This window comes from Bos indicus x Bos taurus, chromosome 9, assembly GCF_003369695.1.
Source record: "Bos indicus x Bos taurus breed Angus x Brahman F1 hybrid chromosome 9, Bos_hybrid_MaternalHap_v2.0, whole genome shotgun sequence".
NCBI lineage: Eukaryota > Metazoa > Chordata > Mammalia > Artiodactyla > Bovidae > Bos > Bos indicus x Bos taurus.
In genome coordinates, this window is record NC_040084.1 from 88,267,205 (window position 1) to 88,291,932 (window position 24,728).

At 43.1% G+C, this 24,728-nt stretch overlaps 1 protein-coding gene across 4 annotated transcripts in view; it reads left to right on the forward strand.

Annotated features, from left to right (window-relative positions):
* Positions 1 to 24,728, forward strand: part of PLEKHG1 (pleckstrin homology and RhoGEF domain containing G1) — a 248,853-nt gene that overhangs the window by 204,513 nt on the left and 19,612 nt on the right. For all 4 annotated transcript variants that reach the window (XM_027551841.1, XM_027551843.1, XM_027551842.1 and 1 more), the window contains 9 exons: positions 1,914 to 2,064; positions 6,511 to 6,642; positions 8,856 to 9,038; positions 9,130 to 9,225; positions 9,409 to 9,495; positions 15,194 to 15,227; positions 18,484 to 18,570; positions 22,703 to 22,741; positions 24,205 to 24,227. In XM_027551841.1, the coding sequence (XP_027407642.1) occupies positions 1,914 to 2,064; positions 6,511 to 6,642; positions 8,856 to 9,038; positions 9,130 to 9,225; positions 9,409 to 9,495; positions 15,194 to 15,227; positions 18,484 to 18,570; positions 22,703 to 22,741; positions 24,205 to 24,227 (832 nt within the window). The remainder of the gene's footprint in view (positions 1 to 1,913; positions 2,065 to 6,510; positions 6,643 to 8,855; positions 9,039 to 9,129; positions 9,226 to 9,408; positions 9,496 to 15,193; positions 15,228 to 18,483; positions 18,571 to 22,702; positions 22,742 to 24,204; positions 24,228 to 24,728) is intronic.

The window sequence follows — 24,728 nt, forward strand, 5'->3', positions numbered from 1 at the left end:
CTCTGAGGCCCAAGCTTTCCCTCCCCTCCCCCGTCTTCACAAGCCGTGAGCGCCGGGTGTTCAGCCCATCTGACAACGTGTCTTCCCGCTTTGGACCTGGGCCAGTGATATTAAGTGTCTCCTGCATGCCTTGACAGATGTCCTTCATAGCAGTCACGCCCCGGTGACTTCCCTGGGAAGAGGCTCAAGCCCTCCCTCTTGTCCCCAGGGAGAGGGCCAGACCCGCTCAGGTCATTGTCCTCGAATGTCCCCCCGTGGCCTCAATCTGGAGTTCAGTGTGCTTAGCATCTCCTGCAGGTGTCTTATCCTTGTGCAAGAACTCAAGACTTCAGAGGGTTAGACAGCCAGTGGGCAGCTGATTCTGACTCTAAAGAGCCTTAGAAAAGTCCCTGGGTTCCATGGTAAAGAATCGTTTTGAAATCTGGACTTGAAGGGAAAAATAAATCTATTTGAACAGATATTTCTCCAAGGAGTCAGACACAAAAGGGATTCTGATCGCTTCGTCAGGAGACCACCGTCCATGTCAGTTCCTTCCAAGGAGTTTTATTTTGTTGTTTGGCTCCAATTTTCTGAATTAATTCTGAAAACCTATTAAGACTTGGGGAGAAAGGAGCTGAAATACTTCCACCTGCTTCTAACTTATGAGACCATGAGATTTTAATTTACGTGTGTGTGTGTGACCTCACAAGACCACCAACTTACTTCATGTATAAGATGTGAGTGTTATTCCAGCCATCTCTCTAGGATGTTTGGAGGCCATACTTCTTGCCTTTGGAGTAGAGAAGGAATCCTGAGCCATTTTTCTAATACACTCTGTAAAGCACGGTCCTTGAGGACCAAGGTTAACCAGCTGTTTCAAAAACTGAATTTGGAATGAGGAGAGAGATACCTGGAGGTGGACAGAAAGGTCTGTTCAGAGATTCTCAAAGGGAAGTTCCCCGGGGGATGAGGTCTCCAAAGACCTGCATGTAACATCACACACATTGTGCACTTACACAAACACAACCAGCAAAGCAGGTGACAAATATCTGGCATGAGGCTGGGTCTGCTGGAAAGAAGCCACTCTTTTCTTAGTACAGTGGTGAGCGCTCCTTGCAGTGTAACTTGTGAAAACTGAATGCAGATGTGAAGTTGAACAACGAACAAAGACGCTCATGTGTGTGTGCTCAGTCGTTCCACCGTGTTCAACTCTTTGTAACCCCATGGACTGTAGCCCACCAGACTCCTCTGCCTATGGAATTTTCTAGGCAAGAATACTGGAGTGAATTGCCATTTCCTATTCCAGGGGATCTTCTCGACCCAGGGCTCAGACCCGTGCCTTTTGCGTTTCCTGTATTGGCAGGCAGATTCTTTAAATTGGGGTACCGTCCAATTCAAATCCCCTGTGGCAAGTCCTATGTCCCGATAGGGGCTTCATCCCCTGGAGGACAGAGCTGGCAGCATAGATGTCATGTGTCCATGTTTCCCCACCCTCTTATAGTGTCTTTTTCTAATTCACCTAATAGAGGTGAATTGGGACCAGATTCACCCAATTCAACCAGAGGGACAGCTTTTCCTCACCCACCCAGAGGCCTTCTAGTCTACCTATTGCTCTCTTGCCGCCTTATCTGCTTTAAGGCCTTGATACTTACTCTAGCATTTAAAGGACTTGCCTGGTGGCTCAGATGGTAAAGAATCCACCTCCAATGCAGGAGACCTGGGTTCGAGCCCTGAGTCAGGAAGATCGCCCAAAGGAGAGAATGGCAACCCACGCCAGTATTCTTGCCTGGAGAATTCCATGGACAGACGGGCTACAGTCCATGGGGTCGCCAAGTTGGACATGATTGAGCAACTAACTTTTCACTTCCACTGGGATTTAAAACTTGAATATCTATGTTAAGAGTTACAATTTTGATTTTAAAATATTCTTGCAGATCTGTGGCTGTGCTAACAGAGTGTATGAGGAACAAGATGCTGGCCAAATTCTTCAGGGAACGGCAGGAAACTTTGAAACATTCATTGCCTCTGGGGTCCTATCTCTTGAAGCCAGTTCAGCGGATTCTCAAGTATCATCTCCTTTTGCATGTAAGTTTCTGCCTGCACTGGAAGGACTTTTAGAGGCTAAGGGTTTTATGTGTATATATTAAGTTTAGGAGAAAAAAAAAACCAAAAGTGTCTGTGGACATATGGAAACGTTTTCCACACTCATACTTTACAACTGACTAATCTGCTTTGAGGAATTAGAGATATTTATGTGGTAGGCCTGCAGCCTCATTGATAACAGCCGAGTAGAAAGATTCATTTTATCTCTAATGGTGAAAGGGCTTACAAGTCCTTCACTCCAGGCAGTGACAGTTTCAAGCAAGGAGCTGTCTTCTTAATGAACAACAGATTTTTTGTGTATGTTTTATTTTACTTCCATGAGCCCGGATTCGGTAGGCAGTTGGGAGTAAGAGCTGTTTGTCACAGAGTGGCTTTCGTAGGAGCAAAGAGAAAGGGCTGAAAGGAGAGAAGACAGATGAGCAGTGTGATAAATGTCTTTGAGCTGGGCTTCACCTCACTTTGGGTTCTGTTCTCTTTATATCATTTCCCATTATTTGTACAAAATTTAAGGAGGCTTTAGAAACAAAAGTAGACATAGCTCTCATACATTCTTGTTTCTTATCCTCTAAGGAAGCTGATAATAATGGAAAATAGTGTTCTCTAAAGTAATTTCATTCTGTAAGGGTGAATTGCCGTGGCAATTTGACAAAGACAGGATAGCCAAGTGGTTAGGTTAGGAGCAGGGCTGTGGTCAAGATACTACCTGGGTTCCAGTCCTGTGCATTTCCCACATTCATGGTGCCTCACAGGCAGTCAATACAGAAAAACTGTTATTTTTATTCTGTTACTTTAATTTACTTTATTAATTGGACTATAATTGCTTTCAATGGGGCTTCCCTGATGGTTCAGACAGTAGAGAATCTGCCTGCAATACAGGAGACCCAGGTTTGATCCCTGGGTTGGGAAGATCCTCTGGAGAAGAGAATGGCTACCCAGTCCAGTATTCTTGCCTGGAGAATCCCACGGACAGAGGAGCCTGGCGGGCTACAGTGTTGTGTTAGTTTCTGGTGTACAGCAAAGCGAATCAGCCACATGTTTACATATATCCATCCCCTTCCCTCTTGAGCCTTCCTCCCACATCCCTACTTTATTATTTTTAATGCTACATTAAAAATCTTTTCATAAAAGATTTAAATCCAGAGTTCCTATCTATATCAACATGCCTGCAGTATACATGTATCTCTTTTTAAATGATTCCAGGCTTCTAACTTGGTTAAGCATTCCAAGGCTGCCCAGTTCACACACATTTAAAACTGCGAGCACTCTTTATGGCCCATCTTTACCAGAAATTTCTCAGCCTTGTCTGTTTGCCTGTGTGGCCCATCTTGGGAGAGTCTTGTGTCCTATGAAACCACACTGTGGATATTACTTTAGTTGTTCGATTGGCTTTAATGACCCCTAAATTTAGTGGGATTAATTTACTAAATCAGTGCCAAATAATTCTTTAAAAAATACTCGCTTTCCCATGATAGATCTTTGCTGGACTCTGCTAATATGGTATAGACTGTAGCCCGCCAGGCTCCTCTGTCCGTGGAATTCTGCAAGCAAGAATACTGGAGTGGGCTGCCGTTCCCTTCTCCAGGGGATCTTTCTGACCCAGGGATCAAACCCGGGTCTCCAGCATCACAGGCAGATTCTTTACCATCTGAGCCACCAGGGAAGCCCATCTGAGTCCAGTGTGTCCCAATAATATCTACCTAACAGCTTTCTAGACAGTAAGTCAATTAAAAGAAAAGGTTCAGATCTCTGTCACTTAAACAAGACTCCACTTGAGATTCTTACAAAGAGTTAACTGCTAGGAAGAACAGCCCTCACCCTTTAAATTAAAAGCTAGGGTATTAGTACATGCTGCTATAACAAAATGCCATAGCCTGGGTGACTTGGACAGCAAACATTTATTTCTCATAGTTTTGGAGGTTGAAAGCCAAAGATAAGGGGGCAAGCATGGCTGAGTTCTCATTTGCAGACTGCCTTCTCCTCTTCGTTTCCTCGCATGGTAGAAAGAGGCAAGACTGCTGTCTGGGGTCTCTATCATGAGAGCACTAACCCCATTTACAATGGCACTACTCTCATGGCCTCTTGTTTGGTCGCTAAGTCCTATTCAATTCTCTGCAGTCCCGTGGACTGCAGCATGCCAGGCTCCTCTGTCCTCAACTGTCTCCCGGAGTTTGCTCAAATTCATTTCCATTGGATTAGTGATGCCATCTAACCATCTCATCCTCTGCCACCCCTTTCTCCTTTTGCTTCAGTCTTTCCCAGCATGAGGGTCTTTTCCAATGAGTCGACTCTTCGCATGAGGTAGCCAAAGTATTGGCACTTCAGCATCAGTCCTTCCAATGAATATACAGTTGATTTCCTTTAGAATTGACTGGTTTAATCTCTTTTCTGTCCAAGGGACTCTCAAGAGTCTTCTCCAGCACCACAATTCAAAAGCATCAATCCTTTGGTGCTCAGCCTTCTTTATGATCCAACTCTCACATCCGTACATGACTACTGAAAAAACCATAGCCTTGACTATACAGACCTTTGTCAGCAAAGGGATGAATCTGCTTTTTACTATACTATCTAGGTTTGTCATAGCTTTCCTTCCAAGAAGCAAGCTTCTTTTAATTTCATGGCTGCAGTCACCGTTTGCATGGCCTAGTCACCTCCAAAATCCCCATCCTAATCCCAGCACATTAAAGGAAAGGAGTTCGACATACTAATTTGTGGAAGATACAACCACTCGGTCTGTACAGTGAAGAAAAAGGGAAGAACAGTGGTTAGATGGATTTAAAACTAACTTCTGGTTTCCTGGAGTATTTTTGCTTTCATACTTGGTTTAGAGTGTTCCTTCTGTGTCTTTTACATCACTTCAAAGCTGTGTAGTCACCTATGAAGATCCCCACAGGAATACACTCTGTACTTCTGAGTCTGTTTATGATCAACAGAAGTGCCTCTCAGGCTAAAATAAGAAATGATTACTTTTTAAAGTTTGCTCTTGATCTTGCTGCTGCTGCTGCTAAGTCGCTTCAGTCGTGTCCGACTCTATGCGACCCCATAGATGGCAGCCCACCAGGCTCCCCCCTCCCTGGGATTCTCCAGGCAAGAACACTGGAGTGGGTTGCCATTTCCTTCTCCAGTGCATGAAAGTGAAAAGTGAAAATGAAGTCACTCAGTCATGTCCGACTCTTAGCAACCCCATGGACTGCAGCCTACCAGGCTCCTCCTCCCATGGGATTTTCCAGGCAAGAGTCCTGGAGTGGGGTGCCACTCTTGATCTTACCTGGGAGTTATTAGTGATATGCTTTCATAGGACCTTTCTAACAGCTGAGTCTGAGTGTAGACAGAAAATGTAAATTCCTTGCCAGTTTCTAGCTGGATGGAAAGTTTGAGGATTCAGTAAAAGTGAACAAAGTGACTATAAAACAATGGAATTTTCATAATTTATACCATAAGATTCAACCTCCACCCTTGAGCTTAACATGTGTGCATGATAAGTGTCATAGGAACAATCTAATTGATCATAATATCTTCTTACTGTTTTAGATATTTACATTGGAATTTAGATACCTACAATGTATTGCTGCTCTTTTAACAAGATACAGCTTCAATTAAATAAGCATTTATTTACCACCTAGCTCTCTGGTGGGCACTGTTGAGAACATAAAGGATTAAAGGGACTATGCAATAGTCCATATCCTTAGATTCACAGAAGTCTAGGGACACGTGTCTTGTGTACTTGAAAGAACTGGAATAGAACCCTGTCCCTTTCTCATCTGCCTGGGATTGTGGAATTCCAGTGCTTAGCTAAGTGCTGGTGTTACATTCTTCTGAGCATCAGAGAGTGAATACTTAAACTATAAGCTCTCTCTCAACACTCAGGAGTATCTTTAGTGAATTTCATTTGGGCTTTAAAGCATTGACTACATGAAAATACACTTTCTACATAGGTATTTTTTTTAAACATAATGTCCACTATTTCTTCTTTAGTTTGTTGTGTACTAAGCCCTGTGTGTGATGTTTTGCTTCCTCTAGGAGAAAAAAAAATCAGTATATTTTCTGTATTTTAAGAGAGAGAACTATATACATTGGCCCCCAGGAATTTCAGAAATCTCCAACTGCAATATCAACTCTCCTATCTCCTACAATCACCCTGATGTCTCTGTGAGACTTAATGGCCTATATACTTGTTTCATCATCCTTGTCAAATTCCTCCTTGTAAAATTCTAATCAACTTTCCTAACTCTATTTTTATTCATTCTTATCATTTCTTTGCAGGTTTTTCTGGTAGTTATCTCAAGATCTTAAGGAAAGATAGTAGTGTGTAAATAAATAAGCAAAAATAAAATGAGAAACTCATCATAGAAGTACCATTTGTTTCAGTGAATATATGGGGAAAAAATGAAAATAATTAGAGTGGTTTTTTGTTGTTTGTTTGTGTTTTAGGAAATAGAAAATCACCTTGACAAGGACACAGAGGGCTACGATGTGGTGCTTGATGCCATAGACACGATGCAGAGAGTGGCCTGGCACATCAATGACATGAAGCGGAAGCATGAACACGCCGTCCGCCTGCAGGTGAGGCCTCAGGGTGGCAGTGTCTGGTGAGGCCATGGGCCTATTGCTTGTTACCATTTCCCAAATCAGATGTTAAGTCTGCTCAGTGTTGCAGGTCACCCAGGGTCTTCATCATAGATCTCACAAAGAAAGATCAGGACAAAATAAAAAGATTAAGCCATCAATAATACTGATCATTGTTGAATGTAGTTCTTATGACTCAGGGAACTCAAACGGGGGCTCTGTGACAACCTCGAGGGGTGGTATGGAGTGGGAGGTGGGAGGGAGGTTCAAGAGGGAGGGGACTCAGGAAGGAGGACTAAGTCCAGAACCAGGTCCTCAGCAGCTTTCCTGGGGAGGGGAACGTCACCGCGGCATTTTAGACCCCTCACTTTTAAAATAAGACACGTTTGCTAATGTCCCTTCCATGGTCACCGTATTTAGCTCTAAATTCCTGGGAACTTTGGATGGATGCTAAGTCAGTGACCATGCCCAAAGCACCTTAGAAGATGCGCTATTTAAAAACTGAAGGTCATGTGTGCTCAGAGACTAGGCCGAGGCCCTTGGTTGTCCCCGGAGTAAAAGAAAAGCCCAGAGTGACTCCATGCTATGCAGAGCGCCTGCATTCAGCTTGGGAGGGGAGAAAACCATGTCCTTTGGCCCATACATTCGGGTTTCATCTACATGCAGCCAGAGGGTAGTAACTGACTGTCAAAAATCAAAGGAAGAGGACATTCTAATCTTCCAGGCCATATCTGCTTTGTGTAAGCAATAATAAAGGTTTTAATGCTTCATCATTGAAGTGTTCTGTGGACATAATGTCAGACATAATGTCAGCTAGATATTCAGAAATGGCTCAGTGACTGTTTTTTCATAGCTTAGGAGTCTATCTGGCAGTCTGAAGACTCCACTACATCAGTCTCTGGCTCTGAATCACCTCCATTTGTACCTTCAACTTGGAGAAGGAAATGGCAACCCACTCCAGTGTTCTTGCCTGGAGAATCCCAGGGACGGGGGAGCCTGGTGGGCTGCAGTTTATGGGGTCGCACAGAGTCAGACACGACTGAAGTGATTTAGCAGCAGCAGTACCTTCAACTTAAGAATTTTCGAGTGGTTTTGTGGGCTGCTTAATTCAGTGCTGTTTTTGAATATTTTCATTTTTCCAAAATAATAAAATCCATTTTCTTTAAAAAGTTAATATGGACATACAATATATCTCAAAGAAACTTCAAAGGCAGGTTATCCATTTTTATTTATCAAGTTCCATTAAAAATGCAATGAGGGACTTCCCTGGTGGTCCAGTGGTTAAGAATCTGCCTCCCAACGCAGGGAACGTGAGTTCGATCCCTGACCAGGGAACTAAGATCCCACACGCTAAGGGGCAACTAAGCCCACACACAGAGACTACTGAACCCGTGAGTCACAACTAAGATCCAATACAGCCAAAAAACAAAAACAAAAAACACACTGGTGAAGAAATGTTCATTTCCTTCCCCCCAATGAATGGGATTAATGTCAGAAAATTTCTGAGAAGATGTATCTTGGGTAATCTTCTACCAGTTTTGATTATGGGTTACTTGTATGTGGTGTGACTTCAATTTCTGGAAGAAGGTTTTTAGGTCAGTAGCTCTGAAGGTTTTTGTCCAAAAGATAAGGGATGAGCATATCTTGGGAACACGGTGAGAAGGTCACACACTGGCAGCCTCTGTTCCTGGCTTTTGAAAGACAACCTCACTGCCTTAGTAGAGGGATTGTTGCAAGAGGGGAAGAAGTAATTAGCAACTTGTCAAATAACACCTTGGTTAAGTTCTATTAACCCTAAGAGATACCAGCCCTAAATGTAGATTTATGTCATGGACATCAGACACCACTCAGGACCCTGAGACCCTGCCGCAGGTATTTGGACCCCATTCCTAAGGCTCGGTAGGCTTTCCAGGTGGCACTAGTGGTAAAGAACCCACCTCCCAAAGCCCGAAACAAGAGGCGCTTTCGACCTCTGGGTCGGGAAGATCCTTGGAGGAAGGCATGGCAACCCACTACAGTATTCTTGCCTGGAGAATCCTATGGACAGAGGAACCTGGCAGGCTACCATCCATAGGGTTGTAGAGAGTCGGACTCAATTGAAGGAACTCAGCACGCATGCACCCATCAAAGCTCAACAAACAGGCCCCTGTGTCCTCCCCACCTTGCCCTCCCACCTCCTGTTTAATCACAGGGAATGTTCACTCTTTCAGGAGATACAGAGTTTGCTCACCAACTGGAAGGGGCCAGACCTGACCAGCTACGGGGAGCTAGTGCTCGAAGGGACCTTCCGCCTCCAGCGGGCCAAGAATGAGCGGACGCTCTTCCTCTTTGACAAGCTGCTGCTCATCACCAAGAAGAGAGACGACACGTTTACATACAAAGCCCACATCCTGGTAGGTCTGAGTGGGTGTCCTGGGTGGGGACTGGGGGTGCTGGTTCCGCTCCCTTTCGAGCCTGCCTGGCCCTCTCTGCTTGCCCCTCCAGTGCGGCAACCTCATGCTGGTGGAAGTGATCCCAAAGGAGCCCCTCAGCTTCAGCGTCTTCCACTACAAGAACCCCAAGCTGCAGCACACGGTTCAGGTACCAGCGTCCCCCTGCCTCCCTGTGAGGCTCACCCTCGGGTGTGATGAGCATCACGTGCCTGACGGCCTTTCCACGGCTTTCTAGCCACCCTGCATGTGTCCCGTCTGGTCAGAGGTCCTAGGAGTGTCCATGTCTTGTGAGAGGTAGGGTTTCGTGACTGTCCACCTCTCCTCCTGGTAGGCGAAGTCGCAGCAAGACAAGCGCCTGTGGGTTCTGCACCTGAAGAGGCTGATCCTGGAGAATCATGCGGCAAAGATTCCAGCTAAGGTAAGACCATGAGGGCAACGAACAATAAAATGGAAAGGAATTCAGGTCTCAGGAAGACAGCTTGATGGGAATGTGCACTTTCAAAATGAAGACTATTGAAAAAGAAGCTACATAAGGGAACAACTGTACCAGCCATTCATACTGAAAAGATTCATATGCAGAGAGACTCTGCAGAGAGTTTTTGGTTCATTAATGCTGTTGTTGTTTGAAAGAAGAAAAATAAGGGAAAGATTGTAAAAAAATTTTCTAGAGCACTAGTAGAAAATAAGGGAATTATGAGAATTATTCAATACTGTGCTAAGCACCTAGGGTAAATAAAGCTGGCTTAGGTTCTGTGGAAAGCAAGATGCAGACTTGGCCACGAAGGAATCTGCAGACAAGGGAGCTAGTCATATAAATGATGAACTGTTTGCTAAATATGATGAATTAGTAGAGAGATAAACCAAGTATTGTGGATGAGTAAAGTATTCAAGTTTATGGTCGAGTGAGGAGAGGAAAGAAAATGCCTTTTACCTCAGTCTTGGCAGATGAGGAATATTTTTATTAAATGGGGAAAAGAACAAGGGAAACCAAGCTGAGAGAACAGCAGAAACGAAAAACAAAGAGGTGTGAAAAGGGGCCCCGTGTTAAACAGCACACAGACTGTGCTTGAATGGAAGTCCTCAGATTGAATGGTCGGGTTCTCAGGAGATGGAGTAGGGGGTAAGATTAGAAAAGTGGAAAGCAGTCAGCTGACCTTTGAAGGGTTTGAACACAAACACTGAGGAACCTGGATTATTGTAGGGGGAAGCTCCTGAAGCTTTTGGAGGGAGGGGTCTGTGCTGTGGTCTGTGCTGTGTTCTGAGAGTGTCACTTTGGGGGCAGTGTGATGGATAAGCTGGTAGAGCATCACTGGCAGCAGGAAAAGAATTGGCAAGTCTCCATGGTGGGCTGGAAAGGAGAAGAGGGGCACTGCCAGGTAGCAGAAGAGGAGGAGGAGAGGCAGTGTAGGAGAGGAGAGGGAGAAATAAGTCAAGGACGAGTCAGGTGTTGGGCCAAGAGGCTGGTGTCGTAAGTTCCAAGACAGGCTGCCAGGGAGAGGAACCGGTTGGATGGGCCCGAGAGGGAGGCGTGGTGGCCCATCTGCAGGGACAGTTCAGCTGCAGGAGAGACGCAGGTCTCTCCACCCTGGAAGTCACCAAAGCCCAGAGATTTGATAGGAGGGCCCACTTAAATGCATAACGGGAAGACAGACCCTTTAGAATCCAACATCTAAGTGCTCGGCAAGGGGCGGAGGATTTGGAGAAGAACCAAAGAAAGAGTGGCCAAATGAGGCAGTAAGAAAACCGAAGGAGAAAGTGTGGTAACAAAGGAAGGAAAGAACCTCCCTGAGAAAGAGTGGAGTAACCGTCTCAAAGGCCACAGAGATGACAACAGATTCAAACAGAAAAGCAGATATTAGGTTTGGCAACTAAGACATAAGGGGGGGGAGAGAGCAGTGGGTTGAAGATAAATAAGGAACAGACTGGGTGTGGCCTTTTTTTTAAAGCGAAGTTCAGAAGGGACAACCATTGGTAGTTTGAGGAGAGGTAAGAGCAAAGGAGGGCACTTTGCCCTCGTGAAGAATGTCGTGGGCATGTAAGCTGAGGGGATGAGCAAAGGAAGCAGGAGACAGGAAAGATAAGAGGTGGGGCACTCCTTGGAATGTGACTCTGGGGGGATGGAAGGATAGGGACATTCTTAATCCAAAATTTGTGGTGGGGGTGTGTACTGTAAATATAGTCTAATAAAAACATTAGATTGTGAATATAATAATGGGAACTCAAAACTTACTATTTACTGAAAAAAATATGTAAGAACTGCTAATGCACACTTCCATATATAAAAAATGGCTTTTTCAAATTTTAAAAGCTAGAACTAATTCCCTTGGTCTTAGGAACCAAAAATTGGTGCAACTCTATATAAAATTAACAAATCCATTCACCTTCTCTATACTAATTACACTTTTTATATTAACTTTACCAGTAGGTGTAGGGGTTAGTCTTGTCAAGAGTCAGAAACATCTTCCCTGAGCTGGGGGAAGAAGAAAAATAAAGAGAGGATAAACTTTGAGGTGGACTTGAGAGAGCTTAAAGGGTTTGCCTTCACTAAAGTTGCTGGTAATAGCATCTGCTGGGTGAGTGGAAGCAAAGATGGGGCTAGGTGTTCAAGGGCAAGTGGAGAGATTCAGAACACGTGCTAAAGAACACAGACTAGGGACTCCCCTGCTGGTCCAGGGCTAAGACTCTGTGCTCCCAATGCTGGGGGCCTGGGTTTGATCCCTGGTCAAGGAACTAGATCCCACATGCCGCAATTAAGAGTTCCCAAGCCACAACTAAAGATCTTGGATTCAGCTGTGGAGATCAGAAATACCATGTCCCATAGCTAAGACCTAGTGCAGCCAAATCAATCAATCAATAATATTTTTTTAAAAAACCACAGGCTAGAGAGTCAGTGGGGATGACTACAGCCATCTGTGAAAGGAATCCTGGACCCCACTGAGGCTGACCACCACGAACCAATGTGATGACTCAGCAACTTCGAAACTAGTGTGAAGAACCCTGGCACACATGGGTTGCCCAAGGCTGGGGACCAGCAGAGCAGTGAGGGGAAAGGTTAACAGGGAAGGCAGAGTGCTCACCAGTATCCAACCTGTAGTGATTGAGCATAATTCCCAGGCTGAGTGGAGCATGAAACCAACCAGGAAAACAGGTGCATGAAGGATGAGTCAGAGAACTGGTTCAGCAAGAGTCTGGGTGGAGAGATGGAAATACAGAGATCTGTCATTGAAGGAGGGACTTCTGGAGTCCTACCTGCAAGGGAGGGCACTTCTGGATGATGATAGGCTCTGGGGGCGGCTGTGATTATGCGTTGCTTGCTGTTCTAGAGTGAAGGGAAAGGTTAGATGTCCTAAAGGATATGAATATCCACGTGTCTGGGGAAGGGGTCTATGCTGGGGCAGGGAGGAGGGAAGTAGAGCAGTAAATGGGACGATGCTCATGAGGGTAGAACTGGGTGGGAAATGACGCGATCTGAGATTTTTGACAAAGAAAGTCTGTTTGCTCCTTGCATACTTTTTGAAAAGTCTTTGAGACTTGTCCTCAGGGGCTGTCAGCAGTGCTTCTGTGCCCAGGAAATGAATGTGCATGGGTGTGGGCTTTGACTGAGGCGTGAGTCTCAGCTCATCAGGGCGTTCCAAGGGGTCAGGTAACTCACGCAGAGAGGTGAATGCATTGTCTTCATACTTAATCATTTGTTTGCTGGCCTCGTCTCTTGGAATGCCCTTCTGAGCAATGGCATGTGCCATTCATAAGCCCCACCTGTTGTTCACCTGTCCCTGCGAAAATCAAAACTGCCAAAGGGGTTCTCAAAGGCAGTTATTGGCCATTACAAAATGGAGCTAGCTTACAGAACTTCCTCTTTCTCCCACACTAGGGAGTGTGTATTCCAAGCAATTTTCCCTTTATATTTTATAAGGGTTAATAGAGTCATGGTAGAATTGTCCTTTTTTGTCCCTGACCCTTTTAGGATGTAAACAATCTATTTTTTCAGCTACAAATGCTTGAGCACCATACAGTGTGCTGAGTACTTTATATGCTTATTTCTTCCTTTTAGCAAAATGCCTTCTGCTTAAGGTCTTGTTCTCCCCATTCTAGAGAAATAAAAACAGAGGCTCAGAGATGGAACGTAAACTGCCCTAGTTTATGCAATTAGGACTAGTTTATGCAATCTGGACTGAGTCCAGATTCAAACCCAGTTCTGCCTGGCCCCAAAGATGGTCTTAACTACATTGTTCCCGGGTAAAATGAAAGCAGTCTTATTTACTATGTTATATCCACTATAAGGTTATGACAATTTTCTATCTTATTTAAGCAGAATTATTACTAATTTGAATTTTTCACTTTTCTCAAGCCTATTTCTTAAATTATTTTCTTAAAGCTTTCAAAAGATATTTACTCTTATTAAATAAAATGCATAATGGGAAAAATATCCAAAAATGTATCGTTGTTCTACTAACAAAACCTCCTTCTGGTCCTTTAATTGTGTGATGGTCCTTGACTGACCCCTAGTGGAAAATGTGGGAATAGTACTTTTTGCTATTAAATGTCAAAGCAAGAAAAAAAAATACTGAGTTCTTAAAGTCAAGCTTATAAATATCAAGAAACTTCCTGGAAGTTAGCCATATGATCCATCTATATATGTGGCATATACACTAACTTTTGTCCAGATTAATTGGGAATAAGGTGCAGGTCGAAACTGTTGGATTTTCTATATACACATGGTTCTGCAAATGCCCTTCACAGAAATTGCGCTAACATTTGTGTCTAAAATTAACTTGACTAGTAACCTCAAACTCTAAATGTATGGTAAAAATATCAGTGTTATAAAAAAGGATAAACATTTGTTTTCTCAAAATTAAGGTGACTGCATCAAGGGTTTTTTTTTTTTTTTTTTTTGCCACTTAGCCTAGACATTTTTACTGTGATGTCACATACTGCGACAAAGTAAAATTATTCTGTAAGTTATTCTTAGCATAATATTTGTAGGTTCAGTCACACTACCTTGAAAAATGAAAATGACATTCAAGATGCAAGAAAGCCTACCTTATTTTTTTCTTCTTTGAATCCTCAGGCAAAATAATTCATGTTAAGGCCATTAACTTATCTTTTTATAGTTCCCTAAACATTGATAACATATGATAACAATCATAACCAAAAGAAGCCTCAAAGCAATAAACTTCAGAAGCTCAGGGTTGAGGTGGGGAGAAGGATGTATGTAGAGGAAGCCAGAGTCAAGGTTATCAGGGTCAGTCCCCTGCGGGAGTAGATGGTAACTAGCTGGGTTAAATGGCTGTCATTTGCTACCAGGAGCAAGTATGAAAGGTGGGTCCTGTCTGACCATCTTCAGGTTGAGGGAACTTATGCAGAAATGTGAGAGCACTTGCCTAGTTAAGAGCTAGAGTTGGATCACGGACCGTGTCCTCCAGGGCTCCTCTCCCACACTGCAGCTCTTTCTCCCCCTCAGGATATTCCAGGGGACACAAAAGAGATGGTGGTGCAGGCATGCTGCAGGGAGCTGGGAGAGTCAGCTGATAAGTGCATCATATTTGGAGGGAGGAAAACATAGGAACCGTCCAGCAAGTATTTTGCATTCAGCCCAAAAGAATTACCATGCCCCCGTGTTATGAGGAGGGCTGATGGTGTAGGCTCTGTACCTTGAAACTTTGATTGCATAGACTGAGATTGGATTCAATAGACCAGGGTTGCATAGAAGGAATCTAGACTGTATGATAAGCTGCTCAGCCAAGGTACAGATCCTTTGGTGAAAGTGTCTTTCTCTCTTTCCCTCTGCTTTTCCCTTCCTCCTCCTCCCTCTGTCTTCTCCCCCCTACCCCCACCTTCCCTCCTTTCTTCCTCCCCTTTTTTCTTGCCTGGTGGAGGCTGTAAACTTAGCCCCGGGGCACCAAAGGGACAGCATCTACCACCCACACGAGGATGCTCAACTGTTTGCATCCCTTGAACTCTGTATTAGTGCCTAAAAGAAAGGAGTTTTAGTTTTATAAAAACTTTTCAAAAACCACTCATCCCAGTGGGGTAAAACCTGTCTTGGGATTGGTAGTTTAAACAAGGAACAAACAAAACAGGTCTTTGTAATCATAACTACATCTTCTTTCTTTCAGGCCAAGCAAGCAATACTTGAAATGGACGCCATTCGTAAGTTCTGTTTTCTTACACAATTTGAAATCTCATTGTCCACTTGTATCTATCACATTTTCTATCTTCAGGTTTACAGATGTCAGTTGTCAATTATGAGATGTCAAAACCCAACTGGAAGAAAGTAGCAGCTCTCTATTCACTGTTGTAACAGACAGAGCCAGTTGGACAGTATATTCTCTTTTTAACCCATTGGCTTCTTTCTCCATTGATTTCTCCTGGTTCATCTGTGAGCCGGCCAATGGCTCATCATCACATCTCCACATCAACTCACAGCAAGCTATGCTTCCAGGATCACCTCTTACCCAACCTCCATCACCACCAAAACAATGAAGGTCTCACAATGCATTTCCCACATCAGCCCCATGAGCAAAAAATATATTGATTATCTGTAAGAATCACACTAACTCGATAGGTGTTGGTTCCTGATACAGCTCACATTTCAAGTTACAACTGCCCCACACACGTGACTATGTCTTACACTTCTCGTAGCAGGCAGAGAAAAAATAAAGTGAGATCTTTCCAATAAAATAAGACCTGTTCAAAGCACTTACCACATCCTTGTTACTGCCCAGGTTAAACAGACTTTAAAAAGAAGCAATAGCTTCAAAGACTTACAGCTAAGTCTGACAGAAACTTTTACTGAATACTTCCTACTTTTGAGCAATCTTTCCCCAAGTACAAACACTAATTCACTTAAACAACACCCTCTCTTCCTCCTAGCCTGCTGGTTGTTAATCTCCAGCAGGAAAAGAAAAGAAACGTTACTGAAATAAAGAAATGAGCACCAGCACTGAGATTCCCCCTTGCATGCCCACTGGACCCCACCAGGAAATGATGCAAGATGACCCCATCAGAGAGCTAGGCTGGGGCTCACTGCCCTGTGTTCTCTGAAGCCACTTATTTTATTCAGTAAAAATCTCTTTGAGATTCTTTTTTTTTTTTTTTTTTTGGAGGTATAGTTGATTGGTGGCTTAGACAGTTAAGAATCTGCCTGCAGTGTAGGAGACCCAGGTTTGATCCCTGGCTCGGGAAGATCCCCTGGAGAAGGGAATGGCAACCCACTCCAGTATCCTTGCCTGGAGATCCCATGGACGGAGGAGCTTGGCAGGCTACAGTCCATGGAGTCGCAAAAAGTCGGACACAGCTGAGCAACTAACACACTTCCATAGTTGAATTTCAGTATATCATTCCCAGGTATACAACAGTGATTCACAGTTTTAAAGGATTTTACTTTATTTGTAGTTATAAAATATTATCTGTATTCCCTGTGCTGTACAATATATTCGTATAGCTGATTTATCAATATGTATATAATACAAATGGACACTATGTAGAGAAGGTGAGGTCATGGATGGGCATGTGAGAATGAGGAGGAAAGATGGAGACATATGAGGACCCAGAGGGGTCAGCTGTTCAGTCCGAGTCTCTGTGGTGCCATGGGTTAGTGAGTTCAGCTGTTAATTGAAAAGTTGGTGGTTCGAGCCCATCCAGGAACGCTGTGTTTGGGCTTCCTAGGTGGTGGTAGTGGTAAAAAAAAAAAAAAAAAAAAACACCTACCAATGCAGGAGATAAGAGACACAGGTTTGACCCCTGGCTCAGGAAGATCCCCTGGAGGAGGGTATGGCAACCCACGCCAATATTCTTGCCTGGAGAATCCCACGGACGGAGGAGCCTGGCAGGCCACAGTCCATAGGGTCACAGAGTCAGACAGGACTGAAGTGACTTAGCACGCACAGCTGTTCAACATGAGCGGCTACATTTGATGACATTGTTTGTTTATTGCCAGGCTCTGGGTTAGCTCTTCGACACCAACAAGGATGCTGTGTATGGCACGGGGAGCTCTGCTCAGTGTCTTGTGGCAGCCTGGATAGGAACAGGCTGGGGGGAGGGACACGTGTGTGTAGGCGAGCAGCTGTGCTGTCCACCTGAAACTATAGCATTGTTAGCCAGTTATACTCCAATATAAAAAAATTCAAAATAAATTACAGATAAATTATACAGATAGTAATTACACATTCTTTTTTTAAAAAAAATATGAGGCTTGAGATCTGAGTATAACTAACAAAGAAGAAATAAATAACACAGAAAAATAATAAAGATTCTCTGAGCACACAGAATGCTGGCAAGCCTCTAACTGGCGTCCTGTGCCTCTCTTCCAGGCCAGGTATATCCACAGCATCCCAGCCGGGGAGAATTACCCTGACTTTGGTCTCAGCTGGCTGTGAACAGGATAGGCCAGTGCACTGGACCAAATGACCTCATTTGGATACCTTTGACTGTGACATTGAAGTCTATGTGGTCTTTATAATCCTCAGACCTTTCTCACACTTCAGACAGACCTAAAGATGCTTAACCTCAATTTGAAGAATACCTGTCTACAGCTATGTCCTAAAATTATTTATCCTCAAGCTTCAGGGTGCAGATGGTCACTGAATATGCTGCAATGCTTTAGACTTAGACCAGATTTTCTTAATCCAAAGTCTGTGTATCCCTTAGATGAAATGAAATGAAAATTCCTTTTCTGAGAAGAGAACTTAAACCATTTAAAGCGTGTCTAGAAAAACGTGGAGGGCAGCTTCCATGGGGTCAGGAAGGGCTTGGCACCCTCCACCACCATGCCAGGCAGAAATGCCTCTTGAAATTGCTCCCCAGATGGAATTCTCCAGGCAGCTGTACCTTGACAGGGTCTCTGATGTGACCCTTTGCTGCAGTTTCTCAGGGGCCTTATTTTTTTATTCTAATGGAATTGTCTGACCTCTGTGGGTCTCAGAGTTGCTGGTGAGTCTGAATGGGTGCCAGACGTTACCACACCTTACACATTTGAACTAACTTTTTAGGAAGGGGAAAGCCAAAGGTTGTAGCTCTTTCTGCCGGAGAGTGAAAAAAGTAATAGTTAGAATACAAGTGAGTGCCTGGGGGTGTGGGAGGGGGTGGAAGTGAGGAATGTGGTTTACCTTGCTAACACATTCCTGCGGGTCCCACAGTAACCACAAAGCCTTGAGATGCATGTTCAACCCCGGTTATGGAAGGAGGAATTCTACCATGTCTGATGAAAAAAAATCCACAGATACCCAGGACGAGTCCTACCTGTTTTCTGAAAAGTCACGGAACAGTGCATTCTTTTTTTTTTTTTTGATGTATTTATTTTAATTGGAGGCTAATTACTTTACAGTATTGTGGTGGGTTTTGCCATACATCGAAGTGGATCAGCATGGAACACCGCATTCTTATAGACATCTGTGGTTCTTTACAGATTACCCAGGCTTCTGTTACAGTCCCGAGGGAGAGACTTGTGGCTCTCGAAATGGCTCTGCTCCGTATCGGCTGAGAAGGAAATCTGGTAAATAAAATATAATCAGATATAATCAAAATTAAATAATTTGGGGGCACTAGTAATGAAAGTCCCTTTCAGTTAGACAAAAAGGTATTTTCTTTCTGGTTTTTGAACACATCACGAGTTTGATTATCTTTGAGGCTCTCAAGCTTTGGTTCTAAAAGTCTTTCTACTTAACTCTCAATTTTTCAGTTACTATAAAACATGTCAATTAACTAAGTTCACTTTGTATAGTATTTTACCACTGGCATGCAGGTGTTTAAATCCTACTTACTGGCACTGGTGAAAAATTATATCCTGTAAATGACATATACCAAAGCTACTTCAAATCTAAAATTTTAATACACATCTGCTAAACTAGACTTCTTGTGGTATCCCCTTAGCCCTCAGATTTTTCTTTATTTAAGCCAGCATTTACTAAGTTCCTGATTTCCTACACTGTGCTAAGAAAATGTAAAAATAATGCCCATGATTTCTGCTTGCAAGGAGTTTGTAGCCTAGTGGGAGAGTCAAAGAAGGTTGAACAAATAGCAGTTCATACAATGGAGTTTGTAGAAGTTGAATGGAAGTTTTGAAAAGCGGGGGAGACAGAGAGCTGAGCCCTCTAGGAACGACAGAAGATCACACAGAGCAGAGGACCAGGACCCCAGGTAGAATCTGCAGAGCCTGATGGTATGGGGACAACACATTGCAAAGGCCCTGAGACTTCAGCCGACACACCTTGGATCAGACAGCAATTGCCACTTGTTTGGCCCTGGCTGCAAGGTAGGCTGGAGGTGCAGGTGAGCAAGGTAAATGGAAGGAGATGTGACTAGAGTTGCAAATCAGGGCCTGATTATGAAAGGCCAAGTAGGTCAGGCAGAACTTGCAAGTTCAAGCTTGCAAGAACTTGATCTTGCAAGAATGGAAGGATTTTAAGCAATGAGATGTTTTCCTTTTAAAAAGAGAATTCTGGCTCGAGGTGGAAGATGAAGTAGGCAGGGACACTGGGCAGGAGGCTGTTCCTCTAGTCTGTGTGAGAGATGCTAAAGGTTTGGAATAAAATAGGGGTAACTGGGGTGGAACATCAATAGGATCCTGCAAGATTGTGATGGATAAAAATGGGAAAAACTTAAAATCATGTCCTGGGCACTAAGTAGGGAAGATAATGTGAATGACAAACAAGATAAGAAATACAGATGGAGGAGCAGCTGTGGGGGAGACTGGTGAGCTGAGACTGGGATATGCTGAGTTTGCTGGTTCTGTGGTCATGCTGGGGACATATCAGATGGACAGTTGGCCTGTGAGGTCTGAGGCTTGGCATAGGGCTCTGCCAGAAGGAGACTGAACATAATCCTCTTATCAGTTCAGTTCAGTCTCTCAGTTGTGTCCGACTCTTTGCAACCCCATGAACTGCAGCACGCCAGGCCTCCCTGTCCATCACCAACTCTCAGAGTTCACTCAAACTCACATCCATCGAGTCGGTGATGCCATCCAGCCATCTCATCCTTTGTCCCTTCTCCTCCTCCTCCCAATCCCTCCCAGCATCAGAGTCTTTTCCAATGAGTCAACTCTTCCCATGAGGTGGCCAAAGTACTGGAGTTTCAGCTTTAGCATCATTCCCTCCAAAGAAATCCCAGGGCTGATCTCCTTCAGAATGGACTGGTTGGATCTCCTTGCAGTCCAAGGGACTCTCAAGAGTCTTCTCCAACACCACAGTTCAAAAGCATCAATTCTTCGGTGCTCAGCCTTCTTCACAGTCCAACTCTCACATCCATACATGACCACGGGAAAAACCATAGCCTTGACTAGACGGACCTTTGTTGGCAAAGTAATGTGTCTGCTTTTCAATATGCTATCTATATTGGTCATAACTTTTCTTCCAAGGAGTAAGCGTCTTTTAATTTCATGGCTGCAGTCACCATCTGCAGTGATTTTGGAGCCCAGAAAAATAAAGTCAGACATTGTTTCCACTGTTTCCCCATCTATTTCCCATGAAGTGATGGGACCAGAAGCCGTGATTTTCGTTTTCTGAATGTTGAGCTTTAGGCCAACTTTTTCACTCTCCTCTTTCACTTTTATCAAGAGGCTCTTAGTTCCTCTTCACTTTCTGCCATAAGGGTGGTATCATATGCATATCTGAGGTGATTGATATTTCTCCTGGCAATCTTGATTCCAGCTTGTGCTTCTTCCAGCCCAGCGTTTCTCATGATGTACTCTGCATAGAAGTTAAATAAGCAGGGTGACAATATACAGCCTTGACATACTCCTTTTCCTATTTGGAACCAGTCTGTTGTTCCATGTCCAGTTCTAACTGTTGCTTCCTGACCTGCATACAAGTTTCTCAAGGGGCAGGTCAGGTGGTATGGTATTCCCATCTCTTTCAGAATTTTCCACAGTTTGTTGTGATCCACACAGTCAAAGGCTTTGGCATAGTCAATAAAGCAGAAGTAGATGTTTTTCTTGAACTCTCTTGCTTTTTCCATGATCCACCAGATGTTGGCAATTTGATCTCTGGTTCCTCTGCCTTTTCTAAAACCAGCTTGAACATCTGAAAGTTCACAGTTCACATATTGCTGAAGCCTGGCTTGGAGAATTTTGAGCATTACTTTACTAGCATGTGAGATGAGTGCAATTGTGCGGTAGTTTGAGCATTCTTTGGCATTGCCTTTCTTTGGGATTGGAATGAAAACTGACCTTTTCCAGTCCTGTGGCCACTGCTGAGTTTTCCAAATTTGCTGGCATATTGAGTGCAGCACTTTCACAGCATCATCTTTGAGGATTTGAAATAGCTCAGCTGAAATTCCATCACCTCCGCTAGCTTTGTTCGTAGTGATGCTTTCTAAGGCCCACTTGACTTCACATTCCAGGATGTCTGGCTCTAGGTCAGTGATCACACCATCGTGATTATCTTGGTCATGAAGATCTATTTGGTACTGTTTTCTGTGTATTCTTGCCACCTCTTCTTAATATCTTCTGCTTCTGTTAGGTCCATACCATTTCTGTCCTTTATTGTGCCCATCCAGGATGTCTGGCTCTAGGTCAGTGATCACACCATCGTGATTATCTTGGTCGTGAAGATCTTTTTGGTACGCTTCTTCTGTGTATTCTTGCCACCTCTTCTTAATATCTTCTGCTTCTGTTAGGTCCATACCATTTCTGTCCTTTATTGTGCCCATCTTTGCATGAAATGTTCCCTTGGTATCTCTAATTTTCTTGAAGAGATCTCTAGTCTTTCCCATTCTGTTGTTTTCCTCTTTCTTTGCATTGATTGCTGAGGAAGGCTTTCTTATCTCTTCTTGCTATTCTTTGGAACTCTGCATTCAGATGTTTATATCTTTCCTTCTCTCCTTTGCTTTTCACTTCTCTTCTTTTCACAGCTATTTGTAAGGCCTCCCCAGACAGCCATTTTGCTTTTTTGCATTTCTTTTCCATGGGGATGGTCTTGATCCCTGTCTCCTGTACAATGTCATGAACCTCCATCCATAGTTCATCAGGCACTCTATCAGATCTAGGCCCTTAAATCTATTTCTCACTTCCACTGTATAATTGTAAGGGATTTGATTTAGGTCATACCTGAATGGTCTAGTGGTTTTCCCTACTTTCTTCAATTTCAGTCTGAATTTGGCAATAAGGAGTTCATGATCTGAGCCACAGTCAGCTCCCGGTCTTGTTTTTGCTGATTGTATAGAGCTTCTCCATCTTTGGCTGCAAAGAATATAATCAATCTGATTTTGGTGTTGACCATCTGGTGATGTCCATGTGTAGAGTCTTCTCTTGTGTTGTTGGAAGAGGGTGATACTTAAAGCTGAGAACATTGTGCTACTATGGGTTGGGTTGGTTTTCTGTTAGGTGACTCCAGATTGCATAGCTTAGTGTTCATCCTACAGTTTTGATAGAGTGAATGTCTTGCCAAGTATCTCTAAGCAATCAGGATTTAGGTAAGGATGAGGATGGGTAGCTAGCATCTCTGACTCAATGGACATGAATTTGAGCTAACTCCGGGAGATAGCAGAGGACAGAGGAACTTGGTGTGCTGCAGTCTGTGGGGTCACAAAGAGTTGGATACGACTTAGTGACTGAACAATAATAATTACTTATAAAGAAAAAAATCTTGATTTGGTTTGACAAATGATGCTGGCCTTATTTTTCCTCCCAGAACCTTCCTCAAGATCACATAAAGTTTTGAAGACCAGTGGTAAGTCCTAGATCACTTTTTTTTCCATTCCTGTTGATATCCACAAAGTCACACAATATACAGAAAAATCAACACAAGATCAATTACAGATTAGCAGGTTTGATTAATGTCTGTAAGTAATACTGTCCCATTATAAAATGTAAAGCTGAATGACATAAAATGTTTGTAGTATAGATAACAGTGGACATAAAAAGATTAATGCTTGTGAATATTAATGTAAGAAATCCCATTAATAAAAAAGACAAAGGACTTGTATTCCGAAGGCAGATAATATAATCTGGCAGAAACACAAACTGCCAATAAAATTTACAAATGGTCACTTGCATTAGTAATCAGAAAATCATACATACACATGAGATAAACAGAGGTGAGAGAGCTGTGGGCTTGGCCAAAAGAAGAGAAAAACAGGCACTCTGGAGCTATTGGTGTATAAATTTCTGCAGTGATTTTGGAGGAAAATTTGTTAATGCCCACTTAAATTTTAAATGTGCATTTTCCCTTGAACCAACAGTTTCATATTTTCCACTTGTATATGTTTCACAATGTACACTTCCTGTATAGACATACTCACCCAGGGTTCACACATTTATGAGTATTTGTGTTCTTTTAACAGGATACCACGTAATAAATATATCCATCTAGTGAAAAATGATTTGAAAAGCTATAAATCCCAGAGCACTACATGGAATATTCTGCAGCTGTTAAAAAGAATGATGTACATATCTGTCTACTGACAGGCTTGTGCACATATATTTAGCAGGAAATGCAGTGTTGCATATTGTACCCTTATTATATAAACAGAAGACTGGGATGGGGGGCGGGGTGGGAACAGGACCTGGAAAGATGAATATCAAACTTTTTTGATTGGGGTTGCCTCTGTGGGGTAGAATTTGTGGACAGAGTTCAATCACTTTTTACTTTACATGCTTCTGTAATTAACATATAAAGATGAGACACAGATTATCAGGGTATCATAAGGATATCTATGAGGATGTGGCTAGTAAGTCTCACCCCACAATTCCTCTTGCACCGTCCTTAGCACAGAGCCAAGGTGACCCTTTTGATCAATGCTATAGCTTTCTGTTACAACTGATAAAATGTTTCAAAATTAACAAATATAATCTTATGTTTAAATGATTTTCATGTGTATTTTTTTCAGGTTATATATATTTTGAGGGAAAGCTTTTGAAACTTAATATGAATTAGTCCATTGCTCTCTCAGGGATTAAGGAAGGTACTTAACACTCAGATGTATGTCAAGTTGTTATAGTACAGGATGTGTAACTTGGGTAACTGAGTGGTATTTTCTGAAAATTAGGTCAAAAGAGCCTTGAAACTGGGTTTCACTGGGTTTCAGTGATTAACAATAAGTTTAAAAGTTCTATAAAATCAGTGGTTAGATATGTATGAGATACATTTTTAATCCTCAGACTTTAAAATGTTTTAAATCTTTTGTTTTTCAGAAACAGCACAAGACATTCAAAAGGTAAATGTTATTACATTCCTTATTTTGAAATGTTTACTTTAGGCAGCCTTTATACCTGTCTTCTCCTTAAAAATCTAACCTCCAGTTTATCTTCCAAGTGTTAACAATTACATGTTGAAGTAGATTTAAGTTAGGCCTCTTCCTTCTAAACCCTTGCCCCACCTCCCCACCCCCAGCTTCATCTCTCAGAACCAAGGCGATGATTTCTTCATCCTTCTGCCCCACCTCTCTGCTCAGAAGCTGTAAAGATACCTTAGGATGTAACACCAGCACAGGCTGTGGTCCACTCCATGTTGCCCTGTGCCTGTGTGCATTTTAGACCAAGGGTCTTGCATCCCGAGTATTTGCTCCTTTTTCAAAGCATCAGCCTTTAATCACAAAGATCCCCTTCTAAGAATGCAGTCCTGCTGCTGGTATGAGAGGTGTGATCATATGTGGTATAATAAAACTTCACTATATCAAGTTTTGATTGTTCTTCCTCCAATGAAAGGTTAGAAAAAG